The 23,732-nt window shown below is 38.1% G+C and overlaps 2 protein-coding genes and 1 long non-coding RNA gene across 3 annotated transcripts in view; 2 read left to right on the top strand and 1 right to left on the bottom strand.

The window, feature by feature from the left end:
• Positions 1-15,729, top strand: part of LOC133545089 (zinc finger protein 385A-like) — an 83,319-nt gene extending 67,590 nt beyond the window's left edge. Inside the window, exons 6-8 of the mRNA XM_061890422.1 lie at positions 3,537-3,724; positions 5,778-5,864; positions 7,935-15,729. Of these exons, the coding sequence (XP_061746406.1) occupies positions 3,537-3,724; positions 5,778-5,864; positions 7,935-8,162 (503 nt within the window). The 3' untranslated portion in view covers positions 8,163-15,729. The remainder of the gene's footprint in view (positions 1-3,536; positions 3,725-5,777; positions 5,865-7,934) is intronic.
• stat2 (signal transducer and activator of transcription 2) overlaps positions 1-23,732 on the bottom strand; it is a 187,259-nt gene that overhangs the window by 20,221 nt on the left and 143,306 nt on the right. The window lies entirely within an intron of this gene.
• Positions 16,149-22,853, top strand: LOC133545037 (uncharacterized). The gene is made up of 2 exons (XR_009804717.1): positions 16,149-20,002; positions 20,227-22,853. It is a non-coding gene; the product is annotated as an uncharacterized LOC133545037 (long non-coding RNA).

Below are 23,732 nucleotides of genomic sequence, written 5' to 3'. Positions count from 1 at the left end.
TTTTTTTTACCTCCTATTCATGACAAGTGGGTAAATTATGGCGGTAAATTAGTGTCTGGATTTATGTAACTGAATTTTTGCATTTGAATTTAGTGAACTAATTTTTTTAAATGTAATTATGCTGATAATTTAATTGAATAAAAATCCAGTGTAAAAAAAAAAAAAAAAAAAGTAAAAATTTTCAGTTTTCCAAAAAATGTACCCACTTTTCATGAAAAGTGAGTAAATTATGGCGGTAAATTTTTGTCTGAATTTATGTAACTGAATTTTTGCATTTGAATTTTGTGAACTCATTTTTAAAAAATCTAATTATGCTGATAATTTCATCGAAAAAAAATCCAGCGTACAAAAAACAACTTTGTATAAAATTCAGTTTTCAAATTTTTTTTTACCCACTCTTCAAGAAAAGTGGGTAAATTATGGCGGCAAATTTGTGTCAGATTTTATGTAACTGAATTTTGCGTTTGAATTTTGTGAACACATTTTTTTAAGGCAAAATAAGCTGATAATTTAATCAAATAAAAATTCAGTGTAAAAAAAACAACATTATATAAAAAAATTCAGTTTTAAAAAAAATTAAAAACTTTTCATGACAAGTAGGTAAATTATGGCGGTAAATTTGTGTCTGAATTTATGTAACTGAATTTTTGCATTGGAATTTTGTGAACTCATTTTTAAAAATGTAATTATACTGATAATTTAATCGAATAAAAATCCAGTGTACAAAACAACAACATTGAATAAAATTCAGTTTTCAAAACATTTTTACCCACCATTCATGACAAGTGGGTAAATTATGGCGGTAAATTTGTGTCGCATTTTATGTAACTGAATTTTTGCGTTTGAATTTTGTGAACACATTTTTTTAAGTCAAAATATGCTGATAATTTAATCGAATAAAAATTCAGTGTAAAAAACAACAACAACATTATATAAAAAATGAAATGTATATAAATTCAGTTTTCAATTTTTTTTACCCACTATTCATGACAAGTGGGTAAATTATGGCGGTAAATTTGTGTCTGAATTTATGTAACTGAATTTTTACATTTGAATTTGTGAACTCATTTTTTAAAATCTAATTATGCTGATAATTTAATTAAATACAAATCCAGTGTGAAAAAAAACCATTGTATAAAAATTCAATGTATCTGAAATTAGTTTTTAAAAATATTCAGTGTGAAAAAGTTCAGTGCAGAAACATTCGTTCAAAACTCAAGACCCACTTCCGGTTCTTCAAACCTAAAGCACCTGGCCTCAGTCTTAATTAACCGGAAGTAAGTCTTGGAGTTTTTATTTTTCAGTACTGAATTTCTTTTAATAGTGTTTTTTTAAAAACACAGCATTTCAACAAACTGAATTTTAAACACACACAATTGCTCGCAAACATTCAGTGGACGAATTCAGCGTCAAAAAAAAAAAAAAGCTTTCGAAATAAAGACGCGTCATGGCTGCACCTGTTTGGAAGTTTACAGTAGATCTAACACTGCCGCCAAGTGGTAAAATGTAGTATTGCAATGCTTGGAACTCAGTTGCAACGCTCAAATGAAAGAGAAAAATAAAGGAATAAATAAATAGATGTAAAGTAATTTGTAATTTTAAAAATGTATATCTTGGAGAATGTTAACAATGCCGAAAAATGTATCAATTCACAATTTATTATCATCTTCTGGATAAATTAAAGTTCCTTACTAGCTGAAGTGTAGCAGGAATAGTTGCAGCTTAGCCTTGTTTCCCGAACAATGGCAACACACTGCTTTTGTCTTTGTGCCTTTACCTGTTATCAAACAGTAGACTTTAACGATGAAAGAGGTTTTTCTTTCTCCTTGGCACAACCGCGAGCCAAATGTGGTGCCAAAATACATACAGTGGGGCAAAAAAGTACTTAGTCGGCCACCGATTGTGTAAATTTTCCCACTTAAAATGATGACAGAGGTCTGTAATTTTCATCATAGGTACACTTCAACTCTGAGAGACAGAATGTGAAAAAAAAATCCAGGAATTCACATTGTAGGAATTTTAAAGAATTTATTCGTAAATTATGGTGGAAAATAAGTATTTGGTCAACCATTCAAAGCTCTCACTGATGGAAGGAGGTTTTGGCTCAAAATCTCACGATACATGGCCCCATTCATTCTTTCCTTAACACGGATCCATCGTCCTGTCCCCTTAGCAGAAAAACAGCCCCAAAGCATGATGTTTCCACCCCCATGCTTTACAGTAGGTATGGTGTTCTTAGGATGCAACTCAATATTCTTCTTCCTCCAAACACAACGAGATGAGTTTATACCTAAAAGTTCTATTTTGGTTTCATCTGACCACATGACATTCTCCCAATCCTCTGCTATATAATAATAATAATAATAATAATAATATAATAATGGATTAGATTTATATCGCGCTTTTCTATTATTAGATACTCAAAGCGCTCACAGAGAAGTGGGAACCCATCATTCATTTACACCTGGTGGTGGTAAGCTACATATGTAGCCACAGCTGCCCTGGGGTAGCGTGGCTGCCAGTTTGCCCCTACGGCCCCTCCGACCACCACCTATCATTCATTCACCAGTGTGAGCAGCACCGGGGGCAAAGGGTGAAGTGTCCTGCCCAAGGACACAACGGCAGCAATTTGGATGTCAATAGGTGGGAAGCGAACCTGCAACCCTCAAGTTTCTGGCACGGCCGCTCTACCCACTACGCCATGCCGCCCCATATATATATCATCCATGTGCTCTCTGGCAAACTTCAGATGGGCCTGGACATGCACTGGCTTAAGCAGGGGGACACGTCTGGCACTGCAGGATTTGATTCCCTGTCGGCGTAGTGTGTTACTGATGGTAACCCCGTGTGGTTTTGGGATTTTTGCTCACCGTTCTCATGATCATTTTCACCCCACGGGATGAGATCTTGCGTGGAGCCCCAGATCGAGGGAGATTATCAGTGGTCTTGTATGTCTTCAATTATCTGATAATTGCTCCCACAGTTGATAAGCTGCTTGCCTATTGTAGATTCGCTCTTCCCAGTCTGGTGCAGGTCTACAATTCTTTTCCTGGTGTCTTTCGACAGCTCTTTGGTCTTGGCCATAGTGGAGTTTGGAGTCTGACTGTTTGAGGCGGTGGACAGGTGTCTTCTATACAGATAACAAGTTCAAACAAGTGCCATTAATACAGGTAACGAGTGGAGGACAGAAGAGCTTCTTAAAGAAGAAGTCGGTGAGAGCCAGAGATCTTCCTTGTTTGAAGTGACCAAATACTTATTTTCCACCATAATTTACAAATAAATTCTTTAAAATTCCGACAACGTGAATTCCTGGATTTTTTTTTCACATTCTGTCTCTCACAGTTGAAGTGTACCTAGGATGAAAATTACAGACCTCTGTCATCATTTTAAGTGGGAGAACTTGCACAATCGGCGGCTGACTAAATCCTTTTTTGCCCCACTTTATCAGACTCAACTTTTGCTATATGTCTGTAAATAAGCATGTTGAACTCCTTGAGTGATGAAGATTGACAAACACCTTTAAACCCCCTTTGCAGGTACAAAACACAAAACAATTCTGGAGGCCCGGAGTGGACTGGGGCCGATTAAAGCTTACCCACGACTTGGTCTGAAAAGCAGTTCTGAGCAGGGAGGGGCTGTGTCTTCAGACCCCAACACTCAGGAACGAACCTTCCACTGTGAGATCTGCAACGTCAGAGTCACCTCTGAGCTGCAGCTCAAACAGGTGAGACATTTTTTACAACAGGGAAATGAAGACCTGGGGCGGGATTTCCAAAAGGTCCCGTTTACACTGAACATCAAATCAGAGTTTTTTTGCCCTAAAGTGACACAGATCCGATTTTTTTTTGTCAGTCTAAGAGGAAAAAAAATGTGTCTGGGGGTTGGTATATCTGATTTTTAGGAACACTAATACAAACCCCGTTTCCATATGAGTTGGGAAATTGTGTTAGATGTAAATATAAACAGAATACAATGATTAGCAAATCCAAATATTCAGTTGAATATGCTACAAAGACAACATATTTGATGTTCAAACTGATAAACATTTTTTTTTGTTGCAAATAATCATTAACTTTAGAATTTGATGCCAGCAACACCTGACAAAGAAGTTGGGAAAGGTGGCAATAAATACTGATAAAAGTTGAGGAATGCTCATCAAACACTTATTTGGAACATCCCACAGGTGTGCAGGCTAATTAGGAACAGGTGGGTGCCATGATTGGGTATAAAAACAGCTTCCCCGAAAAATGCTCAGTCTTTCACAAGAAAGGATGGGGCGAGGTACACCCCTTTGTCCACAACTGCGTGAGCAAATAGTCAAACAGTTTAAGAACAACGTTTCTCAAAGTGCAATTGCAAGAAATTTAGGGATTTCAACATCTACGCTCCATAATATCATCAAAAGGTTCAAAGAATCTGGAGAAATCACTCCACGTAAGCGGCATGGCCGGAAACCAACATTGAATGAACGTGACCTTCGATCACTGTATCAAAAACCGACATCAATCTCTAAAGGATATTACCACATGGGCTCAGGAACACTTTACAAAACCACTGTCACTAAATACGGTTTGTCGCTACATCTGTAAGTGCAAGTTAAAGCTCTACTATGCAGAGCGAAAGCCATTTATCAACAACATCCAGAAACGCCGCCGGCTTCTCTGGGCCCGATATCATCCAAGATGGACTGATGCAATGTGGAAAAGTGTTCTGTGGTCTAACGAGTCCACATTTCAAATTATTTTTGGAAATATTCAACATTTTGTTGGGGAAGCGAACCATCCAGACTGTTATCGATGCAAAGTTCAAAAGCCAGCATCTGTGATGGTATGGGGGTGCATTAGTGCCCAAGGCATGGGTAACTTACACATCTGTGAAGGCACCATTAATGCTGAAAGGTACATACAGGTTTTGGAACAACATATGCTGCCATCTAAGCGCTGTCTTTTTCATGGACGCCCCTGCTTATTTCCGCAAGACAATGCCAAGCCACATTCAGCATGTGTTACAACAGCGTGGCTTTGTAAAAAAAAGAGTGCGGGTACTTTCCTGGCCCGCCTGCAGTCCAGACCTGTCTCCCATCGAAAATGTGTGGCGCATTATGAAGCGTAAAATACGACAGCGGAGACCCCGGACTGTTGAACGACTGAAACTCTACATAAAACAAGAATGGGAAAGAATTCCACTTTCAAAGCTTCAACAATTAGTTTCCTCAGTTCCCAAACGTTTATTGAGTGTTGTTAAAAGAAAAGGTGATTTAACACAATGGTGAACATGCCCTTTCCCAACTACTTTGGCACGTGTTGCAGCCATGAAATTCTAAGTTAATTATTATTTGCAAAACAAAATAAAGTTTATGAGTTTGAACATCAAATATCTTGTCTTTGTAGTGCATTTAATTGAATATGGGTTGAAAAGGATTTGCAAATCATTGTATTCTGTTTATATTTACATCAAACACAATTTCCCAACTCATGGAAACGGGGTTTGTAGCTTGTAGGAATAACCAATGACTGCTTTTGAAATGATGACTCATACCAAGCAACCGGGGTCAACCGCTCCTCCTCACCAAGACAGGGGTTTCTGCCCGTTGCTTGGTCAGAGTTCTCTGAGAATGTTCCGGAATAAACCCCTAAGGAAACACTCCTTACAAGGAACATTAAGGTTAAGTTAGGAGCTCTCTGAGAGGATTCTCAGAATCTTTAGCAATGTGGGCCCTGATGTTTGATTTAGTTTTCAAGCTATCGTTATCCAACATCTGCCCTTTTGCTCTGCAGCACATATCCAGCAGGAGGCATCGGGACGGAGTTGCAGGGAAACCAAATCCCCTGCTCAATCGCAACAAGAAGCGTGCAGATTTCATGGTAGTGTATACTTTTCATCTTTGTCTAAAAACTACACAGAGAGCAGTGGTCCCCAACCTTTTTGTATACGCGGACCGACCGGTTAACGCTAATCCTTTTTTTTGTAATGAAAAAGGGACGTTTTTGTCATGAAAAAGGGAGGTTTTTGTGGTTGGTGCACTAATTGTAAGTGTATATTGTGTTTTGTATGTTGATTCAATAAAAAATAAAAATAAACTAAATATTTTTTTTTTGGGGGGGGGGGGGGGGGGGGGGATTTTTTTAAATTCATTTTAACCGTTGTATTATTTTGGAAAAAATGACATTGATTATGTTGCGGGTCGTTTTGACCCGCACTGTGAAAATGCACTCAAAACAGTCAAGAAAACAGGTGAAACCAATAACAATTTTATTTTAGGTTGTATAAACATTTAGAAAAGTGACATACAATACATTTTTTATTCCAATTGTATTATGTTAAGGGTCAATTTGACCCATTTCAGTTTTTGTGTTGATCAAAGTACTGGTTATCCTTTCTTTTTCTTGCTGAAATCTGGTGACTTTTCCTCATCTGGGGTCATGAACTGGTGTGTAAATCTGGACACTTTGTTGTGTAGTGGAATGTTTGTATAAAAAGATGATGTTGCGAGTCATTTTGACCCAGGCGCTTTAATGTGGGTAAATAGCTGTTCAGATCCAAAAATAAACATGTCTCCTTGGTGTACTTTTTACTCTGATGTACAATTGTTTGTATTTTGATTGTCTCTGAGACCCAGAGCCAGGTATGTGAAGAGAGGGAACTTTCTCACACTTGTCCTTGTCTCCTCAGATGTCATCCTTCTGGAGCTCATTTTTGGTGAGTTTGTCAAAGAGATGACATGAAAACAGTGACAAGGACAAGTGTGAGAAAGTTCCCTCTCTTCACACACCTGGCCCTGGGTCTCAGAGGCAATCAAAATACAAACAATTGTACATCAAAGTAAAAAGTACAATAAAGAGACTTGTTTATTTTGGCTATTTACCCACATTAAAGCGTCTGGGTCAAAATGACCCACAACATCATATTTGTATACAAACTCTGCAAGACATTCCACTACTCAACAAAGTGTCCAGATTTTACACACCAGTTCATAGCCCTAGATGAGGAAAAGTCAACAAATTTCAGCAAGAAGAAAAAGGTGGCGGCTTGTCCAGGGTGTACCCTGCCTTCCGCCCGATTGTAGCTGAGATAGGCGCCAGCGCCCCCCGCGACCCCGAAAGGGAATAAGCGGTAGAAAATGGATGGATGGATGAAAAAAGAAAGGATAACCAGTACTTTGATGAACACAAAAACTGAAATGGGTCAAATTGACCCTCAACATAATAGAAGGGTTAATTAATGTGTTGTTGTTTTTTTTAATAAAAATGAATAAAAAATTATTCTGCGGCCCAGTACCAATCGGGCCACAGCCCGGTACTAGGCCACGGCCTGGTGGTTGGGGACCACTGCAGAGGACAATAGTCTCTGGACACACCTCCTAATCATAGTAATCATTTAACAAAGTCAGGCTAAAAATACTTATGACATTGAACTAATGCGCAAAATACATTTGATTTTAGGAGGTTCATTCAGGTGATGAGACCAACTTTTCCCCTAATGCCATACCGTTACTGGACTATCACTATTATATTAGATCCACTATGGACTGGACTCTCATTATTACGTTAGATCCACTATGGACTGGACTCTCACTATTAAATTAGATCCACTATGGACTGGACTCTCATTATTATATTAGATCCACTATGGACTGGACTTTCACAATATTATGCTAGACCCACTGGATGTCCATTGCCCCGGTCACCCCTAGAGGGGGTTGGGTTTACCCACATTTGCGGTCCTCTCCAAGGTTTCTCATAGTCATTCTCATCGACGTACCACTGGGTTGTGAGTCATTCCTTGCCCGGATGTTGTCGTGGCTTGTGCAGCCCTTTGAGACATTTGTGATTTAGGGCTATATAAATAAACATTGATTGATTGATTGTAGTGATTTCAAACTGTGTTCCATTCACCGCCCTAACGAGTCACTCCTTATGCTCTTTCTCTCGAAGGAACTTCCAAAAACTCTAGGGCCGGGACTTTTACCCAATCCCCTGGCTGTGGCAGCGGTCATGGCGGCCGCGGCGTCCTCCAACCAGCTGGCACTACGAGCCCCCGGCCCGGCGAGCCACCCTCACCCCCATCACCACCTCTTACAGGGGCCCCCCCTCAGACTGCTGAGGCCCGCCCCGGGGCCAATTCGTACTGCGCACGGGCCCATTCTCTTCGCTCCGTACTGATGGCGGGAGGACGAGGAGGAGTCGGGAAGAAGCACACTGTGAAGGGGGCGAGCCAAAACCGCTTTGTGTTCCATTTAGAGTCGTGTATGACCAACTTGGTTCTGGATTCGGTGCCAACATGGCGCCCAGTGGTCATGTGAGGGACTTTTGACCAATCAGTGAGAGTTTGCCCGGACAAAATCTTAAATAATTGGTCATAAACCCCTCTCCTGACTACAGGGCACCATGTTTGGGACTAACTCTGGAACCATGTTGGCAATACTCTCTATAGACGACTCTGGTTCCATTTTAGTAAGACTGACACCTGCTGGTGCAAACTGTAGTTGCAGACGGCTGCTATGTTGACAGGGAGACTTGTCCAGATTTTTTTGTAAAAGAGACATTTTCATCCTTCCCACTTCACCTGCAACCTAAAAGATCCACTAACTAGCCCTAGTAAGAGCAGCAAAGATGAGAAAGTGGGACTTTCAAACAAACGTCTATTAAGCATGAACTTAAAGGGGAACATTATCAGCAGACCTATGTAAGCGTCAATATATACCTTGATGGTGCAGAAAAAAGACCATTTATTTTTTTAACCGATTTCCGAACTCTAAATGGGTGAAATTTGGCGAATTAAACGCCTTTCTGTTTATCGCGCTGGAGGCGATGACGTCAGAATGTGACGTCGCCAAGGTAACACACCCACCATTTTAATTTTCAACACATTACAAACACCGGGTCTCAGCTCTGTTATTTTCCGTTTTTTGGACTATTTTTTGGAACCTTGCAGACATCATGCCTCGACGGTGTGTTGTCGGAGGGTGTAACAACACTAACAGGGAGGGATTCAAGTTGCACCACTGGCCCCAAGATGCGAAAGTGGCAAGAAATCTGCCGCCAGACCCCCATTGAATGTGCCAGAGTGTCTCCACATTTTACCGGCGATGCTAAGACAGACATGGCACAGAGATGTATGGATAACCTGCAGATGCATTTGCAACGATAGTCAACAAAATCACAAAGGTGAGTTTTGTTGATGTTGACTGCCAGCTAATCGATGCTAACATGCTACGCTAATCAATGCTAACATGCTATTTACCGGCGGTGCTAAAGCAGACATGGCACAGAGATGTATGGATAACCTGCAGATGCATTTGCAACGATAAAGTCAACGAAATCACAAAGGTGAGTTTTGTTGATGTTGACTGCCAGCTAATCGATGCTAACATGCTACACTAATCGATGCTAACATGCTATTTACCGGCGGTGCTAAAGCAGACATGGCACAGAGATGTATGGATAACCTGCAGATGCATTTGCAACTATATTACGTTTCCTTCCACCCACATTTAATGCGAAACAAACACTTACCAATCGACGGATTTAAGTTGCTCCAGTGTCACAAGATGCGAAAGTCCTGATCGTTTGGTCCGCACATTTTACCGGCGATGCTAACGCAGCTATTTCGGCCATGCTATGGCTGTGAATAGCGTCAATAGCTATTCGCTCAATAGCTTCAGTTTCTTCTTCAATATTTTCATACTCCAACCATCCGTTTCAATACATGCGTAATCTGTTGAATCGCTTAAATCCGAGTTTGAATCCGAGCTAATGTCGCTATATCTTGCTGTGGTATTCCCATTGTTTGTTTACATTGGCAGCACTGTGTGACGTCACAGGGAAATGGATAGTGGTTTCGAAGATAGCGAAAATAAGGCACTTTAAAGCTTTATTTAGGGATATTCCGAGACCGGTAACATTTTGAAAAAAAAACTTCAAAAAATACAACAAGCCACTGGGAACTGATTTTTATTGTTTTTAACCCTTTTGAAATTGTGATAATGTTCTCCTTTAACCGCTGCACCTCGAAAAAATCGGAACCTTCTCAGCATCCGAAGCATCAGTACCAGAAGGTAAAAAAAAAGAAGCCGCCCCGAGCTTCTAATATATCGTGGTCTCCTCTGATGTTAGCTGTTAGCAATCACTGTGTACGGAGTCCCCACGTTGTGTGGTCTTTCAATTTGTGTTGCTGCTGCAGTTTCCTGCCACATTTCTTTGTACTGTATGTCTAGATCTTCCCAGCTGGCTTAGGGAGTCTGCATTTACCTCGACAGGACGCAGACTGAGGTTCAGCGAGGAACAGCGCATACGTTACGTCTTAAAAGATATTCAACTGATAGCACCTTAACCACATGAAGTATAGTCGTGGGGAAGTACCTGAGTGAAGTACTATGCAGCTAGCAGTGTTTGATATTTGTGGTCTGTTTAGAACGGGAAGGGGGCGGAGAAAAAGAACATCAGAAAACGAAGTTTGTGTCTTCAGGAAATGGTGTAGCTATCGTTCGGCAAATAACCGACATTTGGTCACACAGAGCAGTAACATACTGTGAGGTTCGTAGTCGGTGAGGCATTGACTTCCTTTGAAGTTTTTATATGGCACGCTAGTAATTCAGGTACAAATCCAGCAGGCACAAGACATCGAAACAACGTTGAGAACTTGAATTTGTCAAAGTTAGTTGGTGACGAACCCCAAGATGCAGAGATGGAGGCAGGCATGGAGCGAGAAAACATGATGTAATAAAGATACTAAAACAAGAACCAATCAAAGGGGTACAACAAAAAGCACGCACAAGGTGAATAACACAACTAAAAGAGCTAGCATGGGAGCTAGAAAGCTAAAGGAGCTTAGCATGGAAGCTAGCAAAAACAAAAAGGGCCTAGCGTGGACAGGAAAACAGAAGTCGTTACTTGTAGAATGAAAACAAAACGGAAGCAGGGAACAAAAGACAGTAAGCTACAAACAGAAACTGAAATATAGCCTACCGCTACGCTGCGATGACACGACACGAGCCACAATACGGAAGTGACATGGACAATAATCCAACACTGACTGGATGGGAAGACAGGTCTAAATAGGAGCGGGCTGATTGAGGCCAGGTGTGGCCAGGTGCCAATCAGCCGCAGCTGAGGGACACAGAACTCAGGGAGGAAGACAGGAAACAGACAAAATAAGAGCGCTGACAGGAACTAAAGACACGAAATACTACACACACACAGGAAAAACTAAAACATAAACAAACTGTCAGGGGCACGCCTGACAGAATTAGGATCTGACGTCGATTAACTCAAAATTTAGGTTGGAACGATCAATCAATGTCGGGTTTTGACGTTGATTTGACCATTAAAATCTGGCCATTTTCCAGCCAACAACGTGGATCCAACGTTAGACATCAACATTGTCTCATTTTACGATGATTTGCAAGAGCTAGCATGGGAGCTAGAAAGCTAAAGGAGCTTAGCATGGAAGATAGCAAAAACAAAAAGGGCCTAGCGTGGAAGCTAGCGGGTAGCGAACAGGAAAACAGAAGTCATTACTTGTAGAATGAAAACAAAACGGAAGCAGGGAACAAAGCTACAAACAGAAACTGAAATATAGCCTACCGCTACGCTGCAAAGACAAGACACGAGCAACAATACGGAGGTGACATGGACAATAATCCAGCACTGACTGGATGGGAAGACAGGTCTAAATAGGACCGGGCTGATTGACACCAGGTGTGGCCAGGTGCCAATCAGCCGCAGCGGAGAGGACACAGCACTCAGGGTATAAAGACAGGAAACAGACAAAATAAAAGCGCTGACAGGAACTAAAGACAGGAAATAATACACACGCACAGGAAAAACTAAAACACAAACAAACTGTCAGGGGCACGCCTGACAGAATTAGGTCCTGACGTCGATTAACTCAAAATTTATGTTTTAACGATCAATCAACGTCGGGTTTTGACGTTGATTTGACCATTGAAATCTGGTCATTTTCCAGCCAACAACGTGGATCCAACGTTAGACATCAACATTGTCTCAATTTACGATGATTTGCAAGAGCTAGCATGGGAGCTAGAAAGCTAAAGGAGCTTAGCATGGAAGCTAGCAAAAACAAAAAGGGCCTAGCGTGGAAGCTAGCGGGTAGCGAACAGGAAAACAGAAGTCATTACTTGTAGAATGAAAACAAAACAGAAGCAGGGAACAAACCTACAAAAAGAAACTGAAATATAGCTTACCGCTACGCTGCAAAGACAAGACACGAGCCACAATACGGAAGTGACATGGACAATAATCCAGCACTGACTGGATGGGAAGGCAGGTCTAAATAGGAGCGGGCTGTTTGACACCAGGTGTGGCCTGTTGCCAATCAGCCGCAGCTGAGGGGACACAGCACTCAGGGTATAAAGACAGGAAACAGACAAAATAAGAGCGCTGACAGGAACTAAAGACAGGAAATACTACACACGCACAGGAAAAACTAAAACACAAACAAACTGTCATGGGCACGCCTGACAGAATTAGGTCCTGACGTCGATTAACTCAAAATTTATGTTGGAACGATCAATCAACGTTGGGTTCTGACGTTGATTTGACCATTGAAATCTGGTCATTTTCCAGCCAACAATGTGGATCCAACGTAAGACATCAACATTGTCTCAATTTACGATGATTTGCAAGACCTAGCATGGGAGCTAGAAAGCTAAAGGAGCTTAGCATGGAAGCTAGCAAAAACAAAAAGGGCCTAGCGTGGAAGCTAGCGGGTAGCGAACAGGAAAACAGAAATCATTACTTGTAGAATGAAAACAAAACGGAAGCAGGGAACAAAGCTACAAACATAAACTGAAATATAGCTTACGCTAAGCTGCGATGACACGACACAAGCAACAATACGGAAGTGACATGGACAATAATCCAGCACTGACTGGATGGGAAGACAGGTCTAAATAGGAGCGGGCTGATTGACACCAGGTGTGGCCTGTTGCCAATCAGCCGCAGCTGAGGGGACACAGTACTCAGGGTATAAAAACAGGAAACAGACAAAATAAGAGCGCTGACAGGAACTAAAGACAGGAAATACTACACACACAGGAAAAACTAAAACACAAACAAACTGTCAGGGGCACGCCTGACAGAATTAGGTCCTGACGTCGATTAACTCAAAATTTATGTTGGAACGATCAATCAACGTCGGGTTTTGACGTTGATTTGACCATTGAAATCTGGTCGTTTTCCAGCCAACAACATGGATCCAACGTTAAACATCAACATTGTCTCAATTTACGATGATTTGCAACGTTGAAAGTCAGTTTTTAAGCAGAACTAAGTAACTTTTCAACATTCAAATATTTTCATAACTTTTGGGAGGATACACGAACTTACGAGTTAAATGACACCTCTGCCATGGTCTGAGAGGATCTGGATTGCTATCGTTTGGCAAATAACAACCCACATTTGATCACACAGAGCAGTGACATGCTGTGAGGTTCATAGTCGGTGAGGCATTGACTTCCTTTGAAGTTTTTATACGGCGCGCTAGTAATTCAGGTACAAACCCAGCAGGCACAAGACTTGGAAACAACGTTGAGAACTTGTTGAATTAGGTCCTGACGTCGAGCAACTCCAAATTAATGTTGGAACGATCAATCAACGTTAGGTTCTGACGTTGATTTGACCATTGGAATCTAATCGTTTTCCAGCCAACAACGTGGATCCAACGTTAGACATCAACGTTGTCTCAAATTGGAATTATTTGCAACGTTGAAAGTCAGTAACTTTTCAACATTCATCAAATATTTTCATAACTTTTGGGATGATACACAGACTTACGAGTTAAATGACACCTCTGCCATGGCCTGAGAGGATCTGAATCGCTCTCACTGGCGTTTAGCAACGTTGAGGAGGCCGAACAAAACAATACAAAGGGGAACATTATCACCAGACCTATGTAAGCGTCAATATATACCTTGATGGTGCAGAAAAAAGACCTTTTTTTTTTTTTTACCGATTTCCGAACTCTAAATGGGTGAATTTTGGCGAATTAAACGCCTTTCTGTTTATCGCTCTGGAGGCGATGACGTCAGAATGTGACGTCGCCGAGGTAATACAGCCGCCATTTTCATTTTCAACCCATTGTAAACATTGGGCTTCAGCTCTGTTATTTTCCGTTTTTTCGACTATTTTTTGGAACCTTGGAGACATCATGCCTCGTCGGTGTGCTGTCGGAGGGTGTAACAACACTAACAGGGAGGGATTCAAGTTGCACCTCTGGCAAATGCCAAAGTGTCTGCCGCCAGACCCCCATTGAATGTAGCAAAGTGTCTCCACATTTTACCGGCGATGCTAAGACAGACATGGCACAGAGATGTATGGATAACCTGCAGATGCATTTGCAACGATAAAGTCAACGAAATCACAAAGGTGAGTTTTGTTGATGTTGACTTATGTGCTAATCAGACATATTTAGTCGCGGCGTGACTGCCAGCTAATCGAATGTAACATGCTACGCTAATCGACGCTAACATGCTATTTACCGGCGGTGCTAAAGCAGACATGGCACAGAGATGTATGGATAACCTGCAGATGCATTTGCAACGATAAAGTCACAGAAATCACAAAGGTGAGTTTTGTTGATGTTGACTGCCAGCTAATCGATGCTAACATGCTACGCTAATCGATGCTAACATGCTATTTACCGGCGGTGCCAAAGCAGACATGGCACAGAGATGTATGGATAACCTGCAGATGCATTTGCAACTATATTACGTTTCCTTCCACCCACATTTAATGCGAAACAAACACTTACCAATCGACGGATTTAAGTTGCTCCAGTGTCAAAAGATGCCAAAGTCCTGATCGTTTGGTCCGCACATTTTACTGGCGATGCTAACGCAGCTATTTCGGCCATGCTATGGCTATGAATAGCGTCAATAGCTTCAGTTTCTTCTTCAATACTTTCATACTCCAACCATATGTTTCAATACATGCGTAATCTGTCGAATCGCTTAAATCCGAGTCTGAATCCGAGCTAATGTCGCTATATCTTGCTGTGCTATTCGCCATTGTTTGTTTACATTGGCAGCACTGTGTGACGTCACAGGGAATAGATATTGGCATTGAAAAGAGCGAAAATCAAGCACTTCAAAGCTTTTTTTAGGGATATTCGGAGACCGGTAACATTTTGAAAAAACTTCCAAAAAATACAACAAGCCACTGGGAACCGATTTGTATTGTTTTTAACCCTTTTGAAATTGTGATAATGTTCCCCTTTAATCTTTTAAAGAAGATAAAAGTTTACGCAAACGCCTACATATCGCCAGAAATCTAAAAGAAGAAGAATGCATACGTGCATTGATTGATTGAAACTTTTATTAGTAGATTGCACAGTTCAGTACATATTCCGTACAATTGACCACTAAAGGGTAATACCCCAATAAGTTTTTCAACTTGTTTAAGTCGGGGTCCACGTTAATCAATTCATGGTAATGCAATTACTGCTATCATGGCCAAAGCTCCAAAAGAATGAAAGAAATGAAAAAAACAAGAAAAACTGAGCTTAACCGGATAAAAAGACAGTCGGGATCAACATTGCTTTGACTTGCTGGTGTGAGCTCAAAGATGAGGAGATATTTTCAGCTAGTGCTGCTTTGGCTCGGTTCCTGCTAACCTCGTAAGAACCTTTCGATGCTCAAATCCAGGGGTGCCCATTACGTCGATCGCGAGCTACCAGTGGACCGCGGGGGGTGTGTCAGTCGATCTCCAGCCAGGCTTTTAAACAAAATAGACCTATAAATTAGTGATCATCAATCTTCACCAAGACGTCACTTAAATGACATTCACGGTACCGGAGGGTCTTGTGAGATGACGCTGGCTGCTGCAAGATCATTATTATGAAAATATGACCGAGAGGAAGGCGAGAAACACTTTTTATTTCAACAGACTCTCGCGCCGTACCTTCCGTCAAAACTCTAAAGGCCGACTGCACATTTCCTATCTTCACAATAAAAGCCCTGCTTCATGCTGCCTGCGCTAACTAAATACAGAGTCTCGGAAAACTGGCGTGCACAAGCGATCCCTCAGAGAGCTGGCGTGCACATCACTTGTGCACGCCAGCTTTCCGAGACTCTTATTTTGTTAGCGCAGGCAGCATGAAGCAGGGCTTTTATTGTGAAGACAGGAAATGTGCAGTCGGCCTTTAGAGTTTTGACGGAAGGGACGGCGCGAAAGTCTGTTGAAATAAAAAGTGTTTCTCGCCTTCCTCTCTGTCATTTTTTCATAATAATGAACTGGCCAGCGTCATCTCACATGACCCTCGGGTGCCGTGAATGTCAATCAAGCAAGCTACGGAATTTGCCGCCAATGTTTTTCTTGTAAAGTGTATGGAAGCTGGATGAATTAGATGCCAAAAACCAACCACTTTCATGTGGTATTGTACAGAAAGGACAACTTTTTTTCTCCTCCATTTGAAAATGTGGGCGTTATCCTCATTACTGTCTGATTCCAATCAATGCAAGTCATCAGAATCAGGTAATACACCAACTTATATTCTTGTCTTTGTGAAAGAAAGACATCTATATGTGTTACACATGCTTGTATTATCATTAAACACATTTAACTTGTTTACAAAAATGTCTCTTTCATAAATAAATAAATATAAATGATATATATAAATGAGGTAGATCCCCTCGAGTTGGTCAATTGAAAAGTAGCTCGCCTGCAGAAAAAGTGTGGGCACCCCTGCTCAAATCAAAATGATAATGCTAATGTTGGCCATCAGAAATAAATAATCACCAGCTTGATAGTTCCTACTTCCTTCGGAAAAACTTTCCCGCCTGTCTGTCTTCGCTTCGAACCTGCATCCGCCCCGATAGAGATCTTGGCAATAGCGTCGGGTTTGTAGCGCAATCCAAGATCGTTTCTTGATAGTGTCTGCCATTCAACATCAGCATAGCCATTAGAGACAGAATATTTATGCAATACAGCACCTCCAAGTCAGAGTCCATGGTTCTCGCCCGGAAAAGGGTGGTAAGGGAGGAGATCTTGCCCCAAGTGGAGGAGTTTAAGTACCTCGGAGTCTTGTTCACGAGTGAGGGAAGAGTGGATGGTGAGATCGGTGCGGCGTCTTCAGTAATGCGGACGCTGTATCGATCCGTAGTGGTGAAGAAGGAGCTGAGCCGGAAGGCAAAGCTCTCAATTTACCGGTCGATCTACGTTCCCATCCTCACCTATGGTCATGAGCTTTGGGTCATGACCGAAAGGACAAGATCACGGGTACAAGCGGCCAAAATGAGTTTCCTCCACCGGGTGTTGGGGTTCTCCCTCAGAGATAGGTTGAGAAGCTCTGTCATCCGAGAGGAACTCAAAGTAAGTGTTTGATGAGCATTCCTCAACTTTATCAGTATTTATTGCCACCTTTCCCAACTTCTTTGTCACGTGTTGCTGGCATCAAATTCTAAACTTAATGATTATTTGGAACAACAAAAAATGTTTATCAGTTTGAACATCAAATATGTTGTCTTTGTAGCATATTCAACTGAATATGTGTTGAAAAGGATTCGCAAATCATTGTATTCTGTTTATATTTACATCTAACACAATTTCCCAACTGGGTTTGTAGATGGTTTGTAGTAAATGTTTCTTTAAATATGCTAAAACAGGGGTAGGGAACCTACGGCTCCAGAACCAGATGTGGCTCTTTTGATGACTGCATCTGGCTCTCAGATAAAAATCTTAGCTGACATTGCTTAACACGATAAGTAATGAATAATTCCGCTGGTAATCAGTGTTAAAAATAACGTTCAAAATTAAAAACCTATCTAATGCGTTTTAATCCATCCATCCAGGAAGTCGCATTAATGGTTAGAAGTTTTTTTTAAATTTATTATAAGTTAGCTTCAGAATAACAATGATTATACTCTAAAAATGTTAGTCTTACTTACAAATGCACACATTTAGTTGTATTCATTGTTAAAAAATATTAGCTAAATATAAACTAATTTTCCTGTAAGAAATAATGGAAATCAAATTATTCTGTTACATACACACAAAAATATCAATACAACACACATTTTAGAGGTAATAATCATATTTTTACATTCAAAAAACAATGTAAAATTCATTTAAATTTTACATTCAGAAAACAATGTAAAATTCATGTAAATTATGAGGTCTCGTTTACTTTGACGATTCGTGTTGGCGAAGACAGTTACATTTGGTTGTATTCATTGTTAAAAAATATTAGCTAAATATAAGCTAATTTTCCTGTAAGAAATAATGGAAATCTAATTATTCTGTTACATACACACAAAAATATGAATACTACACACATTTTAGAGGTAATAATCATATTTTTACATTCAAAAAACAATCGTAAAATTCATATAAATTTTACATTCAGAAAACAATGTAAAATTCATGTAAATTATGAGGTCTCGTTTACTTTGACGATTCGTGATGGCAACATTTGGTTGTATTCATTGTTAAAAAATATTAGCTAAATATAAGCTAATTTTCCTGTAAGAAATAATGGAAATCTAATTATTCTGTTACATACACACAAAAATATCAATACAACACACATTTTAGAGGTAATAATCACATTTTTACATTCAAAAAACAATCGTAAAATTCATATAAATTTTACATTCAGAAAACAATGTAAAATTCATGTAAATTATGAGGTCTCGTTTACTTTGACGATTCGTGTTGGCGAAGACAGTTACATTTGGTTGTATTCATTGTTAAAAAACATTAGCTAAATATAAGCTAATTTTCCTGTAAGAAATAATGGAAATCTAATTATTCTGTTACACACACACAAAAATATCAATACAACACACATTTTAGAGGTAATAATCACATTTTTACATTCAAAAAACAATCGTAAAATTCATATAAATTTTACATTCAGAAAACAATGTAAAATTCATGTAAATTATGAGGTCTCGTTTACTTTGACGATTCGTGTTGGCAACATTTGGTTGTATTCATTGTTAAAAAATATTAGCTAAATATAAGCTAAGAAATAATGGAAATCTAATTACAAAAATGTCAATACAACACACATTTTAGAGGTAATAATCACATTTTTACATTAAAAAAACAATCGTAAAATTCATATAAATTTTACATTCAGAAAACAATGTAAAATTCATGTAAATTATGAGGTCTCGTTTACTTTGACGATTCGTGTTGGCGAAGACAGTTACATTTAGTTGTATTCATTGTTAAAAAATATTAGCTAAATATAAGCTAATTTTCCTGTAAGAAATAATGGAAATCTAATTATTCTGTTACATACACACAAAAATATCAATACAACACACATTTTAGAGGTAATAATCATATTTTTACATTCCAAAAACAATTGTAAAATTCATATAAATTTTACATCCAGAAAACAATGTAAAATTCATGTAAATTATGAGGTCTCGTTTACTTTGACGATTCGTGTTGGCAACATTTGGTTGTATTCATTGTTAAAAAATATTAGCTAAATATAAGCTAAGAAATAATGGAAATCTAATTACAAAAATATCAATACAACACACATTTTAGAGGTAATAATCACATTTTTACATTCAAAAAACAATCGTAAAATTCATTTAAATTTTACATTCAGAAAACAATGTAAAATTCATGTAAATTATTAGGTCTCGTTTACTTTGACGATTCGTGTTGGCAACATTTGGTTGTATTCATTGTTAAAAAATATTAGCTAAATATAAACAAATTTTCCTGTACGAAATAATGGAAATCTAATTATTCTGTTACATACACACAAAAATATCAATACAACACACATTTTAGAGGTAATAATCATATTTTTACATTCCAAAAACAATTGTAAAATTCATATAAATTTTACATCCAGAAAACAATGTAAAATTCATGTAAATTATGAGGTCTCGTTTACTTTGACGATTCGTGTTGGCAACATTTGGTTGTATTCATTGTTAAAAAATATTAGCTAAATATAAGCTAAGAAATAATGGAAATCTAATTACAAAAATATCAATACAACACACATTTTAGAGGTAATAATCATATTTTTACATTCAGAAAACAATGTAAAATTCATGTAAATTATGAGGTCTCGTTTACTTTGACGATTCGTGTTGGCGAAGACAGTTACATTTGGTTGTATTCATTGTTAAAAAACATTAGCTAAATATAAGCTAATTTTCCTGTAAGAAATAATGGAAATCTAATTATTCTGTTACACACACACAAAAATATCAATACAACACACATTTTAGAGGTAATAATCACATTTTTACATTCAAAAAACAATCGTAAAATTCATATAAATTTTACATTCAGAAAACAATGTAAAATTCATGTAAATTATGAGGTCTCGTTTACTTTGACGATTCGTGTTGGCGAAGACAGTTACATTTAGTTGTATTCATTGTTAAAAAATATTAGCTAAATATAAGCTAATTTTCCTGTAAGAAATAATGGAAATCTAATTATTCTGTTACATACACACAAAAATATCAATACAACACACATTTTAGAGGTAATAATCATATTTTTACATTCCAAAAACAATTGTAAAATTCATATAAATTTTACATCCAGAAAACAATGTAAAATTCATGTAAATTATGAGGTCTCGTTTACTTTGACGATTCGTGTTGGCAACATTTGGTTGTATTCATTGTTAAAAAATATTAGCTAAATATAAGCTAAGAAATAATGGAAATCTAATTACAAAAATATCAATACAACACACATTTTAGAGGTAATAATCACATTTTTACATTCAAAAAACAATCGTAAAATTCATTTAAATTTTACATTCAGAAAACAATGTAAAATTCATGTAAATTATTAGGTCTCGTTTACTTTGACGATTCGTGTTGGCAACATTTGGTTGTATTCATTGTTAAAAAATATTAGCTAAATATAAACAAATTTTCCTGTACGAAATAATGGAAATCTAATTATTCTGTTACATACACACAAAAATATCAATACAACACACATTTTAGAGGTAATAATCATATTTTTACATTCCAAAAACAATTGTAAAATTCATATAAATTTTACATCCAGAAAACAATGTAAAATTCATGTAAATTATGAGGTCTCGTTTACTTTGACGATTCGTGTTGGCAACATTTGGTTGTATTCATTGTTAAAAAATATTAGCTAAATATAAGCTAAGAAATAATGGAAATCTAATTACAAAAATATCAATACAACACACATTTTAGAGGTAATAATCATATTTTTACATTCAGAAAACAATGTAAAATTCATGTAAATTATGAGGTCTCGTTTACTTTGACGATTTGTGTTGGCGAAGACAGTTACATTTGGTTGTATTCATTGTTAAAAAACATTAGCTAAATATAAGCTAATTTTCCTGTAAGAAATAATGGAAATCTAATTATTCTGTTACATACACACAAAAATATCAATACAACACACATTTTAGAGGTAATAATCATATTTTTACATTCAAAAAACAATGTAAAATTCATTTAAATTTTACATTCAGAAAACAATGTAAAATTCATGTAAATTATTAGGTCTCGTTTACTTTGACGATTCGTGTTGGCAAATTCATTGTTAAAAAATATTGGTAACACTTAAGTATGGGGAACACATTCTAAGTAACAAAGACTTAATTAAGACTTATTTGGACACTAGGGGAACATATAAGGGTTACTAATAGGCAATAATTCTGAGGTTATTGAGGGAAGACTCTTAATTAATGACTTACTGTTTGTATAATAAGCCTGGGAACGCCTCGGGATCCCCCGGGAAGAGCTAGACGACGTGGCTGGGGAGAGGGAAGTCTGGGTTCCCCTGCTTAGGCTGTTGCCCCCGCGACTCGACCTCGGATAAGCGGAAGATGATGGATGGATGGATGTTTGTATAATAAGGCCATGCAGAATAACGCCTTAATAAATACGTAATAATGACTAATTAAGAGCCAATATGTTACTAATTTGCATGTTAATAAGCAACTCATTAATGGTGACTATGTTCGCCATACTAAAGTGTTACCAAAATATTATGTGGCTCTCATGGAAATACATTTTAAAATATTTGGCTTTCATGTCTCTCTCAGCCAAAAAGGTTCCCGACCCCCGTGCTAAAAAGACCTCAAAAGGGGAGTTTAGAAAAGATGAAGCATTTGAAGCCCTGAACTTGATCAGTAAATGTGCAAAGTCAGTATTTTTTTTTTTTTAACTAAATGACAATGTTTTAAGGGATTGAAAACACAGAAAAAAAAATGCAATAACACAATTCGTTGGACAGATATCAATATCAATTCTAACTTATCATTCGATTTTTTTTCATGCCTCCTTTACCTCAGATATTCCACTAAAAATGTGTGATAATAGTCCGCATGCAGGCGATTTCAACTGCATTTAAAAGCTTTCATTTGCATTTCGCTGCACAAAACAAAAACGATCAACACTGTGAGAGCACACACACACACACACACACACACACACACACACGAACACACACACATCCACGCAATACAAAAAAGACACCAGCACAACGTCCAAGATAAAGCAGGCGTGCAGACAGGTAGCAAAAGGCAAGATAACAGCAATGTGGTTTTCTTTGCTCTGCTTCATGACCCAAGGTGACCCTAAAGTATCCCGATCAAACCCCGACGTGGCGGCACAACGGGAAGCTTTAGGAAAAATGAACCTGTAGCAATACTCGCTTGCACTTATGTGAAATGCAATAAAAAAACAAACGTATATATTCATTGTTTTTAGGAGTCCTGTGTAGAAACATTGGTGTACATTTAGATTATTTAGGACGGTGACAAAAAGATGTAAATGTGGCGGCTTCGAAATTGTTGAATTCTTATAGAAATGTGCACAGAATCATTAAACTCTGTTTAGGATTCTACTGTGAGTGAACAGACTGTTTATTCCAAATAGCCCCTCTTCGGGCTGTGAGTCTTTAAGAACCACAACATTCCATTCTTGGGGGTAACAATTTGATTCAAAACCCATATTTTTTTTTAATAACACGGCGGTAGAGGGGTTAGTGCATCTGCCTCACAATACGACACATATTCTATAACCAATGAGCATCCTGTGGACAGGTGTTGAAAATGAGAATTTCCATGATATAACACTTTAGTTTGTCCAATGTAATTGTTATGTTCATATCAATTAAATAAATGTAACTGTTATGTTCATATCAATTAAATAAATGTAACTGTTATGTCCATATCAGTTAAATAAATACATAAGAAACAATTGAAAACAGACAATGACTGATGGCGAGTTTTTTTAAGATACGTACAATTTAAATTGTATAATTATTTGATCATTTCTACAGTACTAAGGGGGTTTGTCTCCAAGGTTAATGCTGATATGTATGTCAAGTCTGTCGTAAAACGTTAAAGCCATGCAGGGGCTTGAGGCAGGGAGTAAAAGTTAAGGAGAGACAGGAGAAAACTGCCAGTAAAAAAAAAAAGAGTAACATGGAATTGACAAAAAAGTGGATAATAGGAATGCTATGTTAACTATATACACACAGACACATTCACATATATATATATGTATATATATATTATACACACACATATATATACATATGTACATGTAGATACATATACACACACATATATATATATATATTATACACACACACACATATATATATACATATGTACATATAGATACATATACACATACATATATACACACATATATACACACACACATATATATATGTATATACATATATATATATATATACATATGTACATATACACAT

This window comes from Nerophis ophidion, linkage group LG02, assembly GCF_033978795.1.
Source record: "Nerophis ophidion isolate RoL-2023_Sa linkage group LG02, RoL_Noph_v1.0, whole genome shotgun sequence".
Classification (NCBI taxonomy): Eukaryota; Metazoa; Chordata; class Actinopteri; order Syngnathiformes; family Syngnathidae; genus Nerophis; species Nerophis ophidion.
Note: the sequence above shows the minus strand (reverse complement) of the source record. Positions and strands in the feature narration are given on the sequence as shown.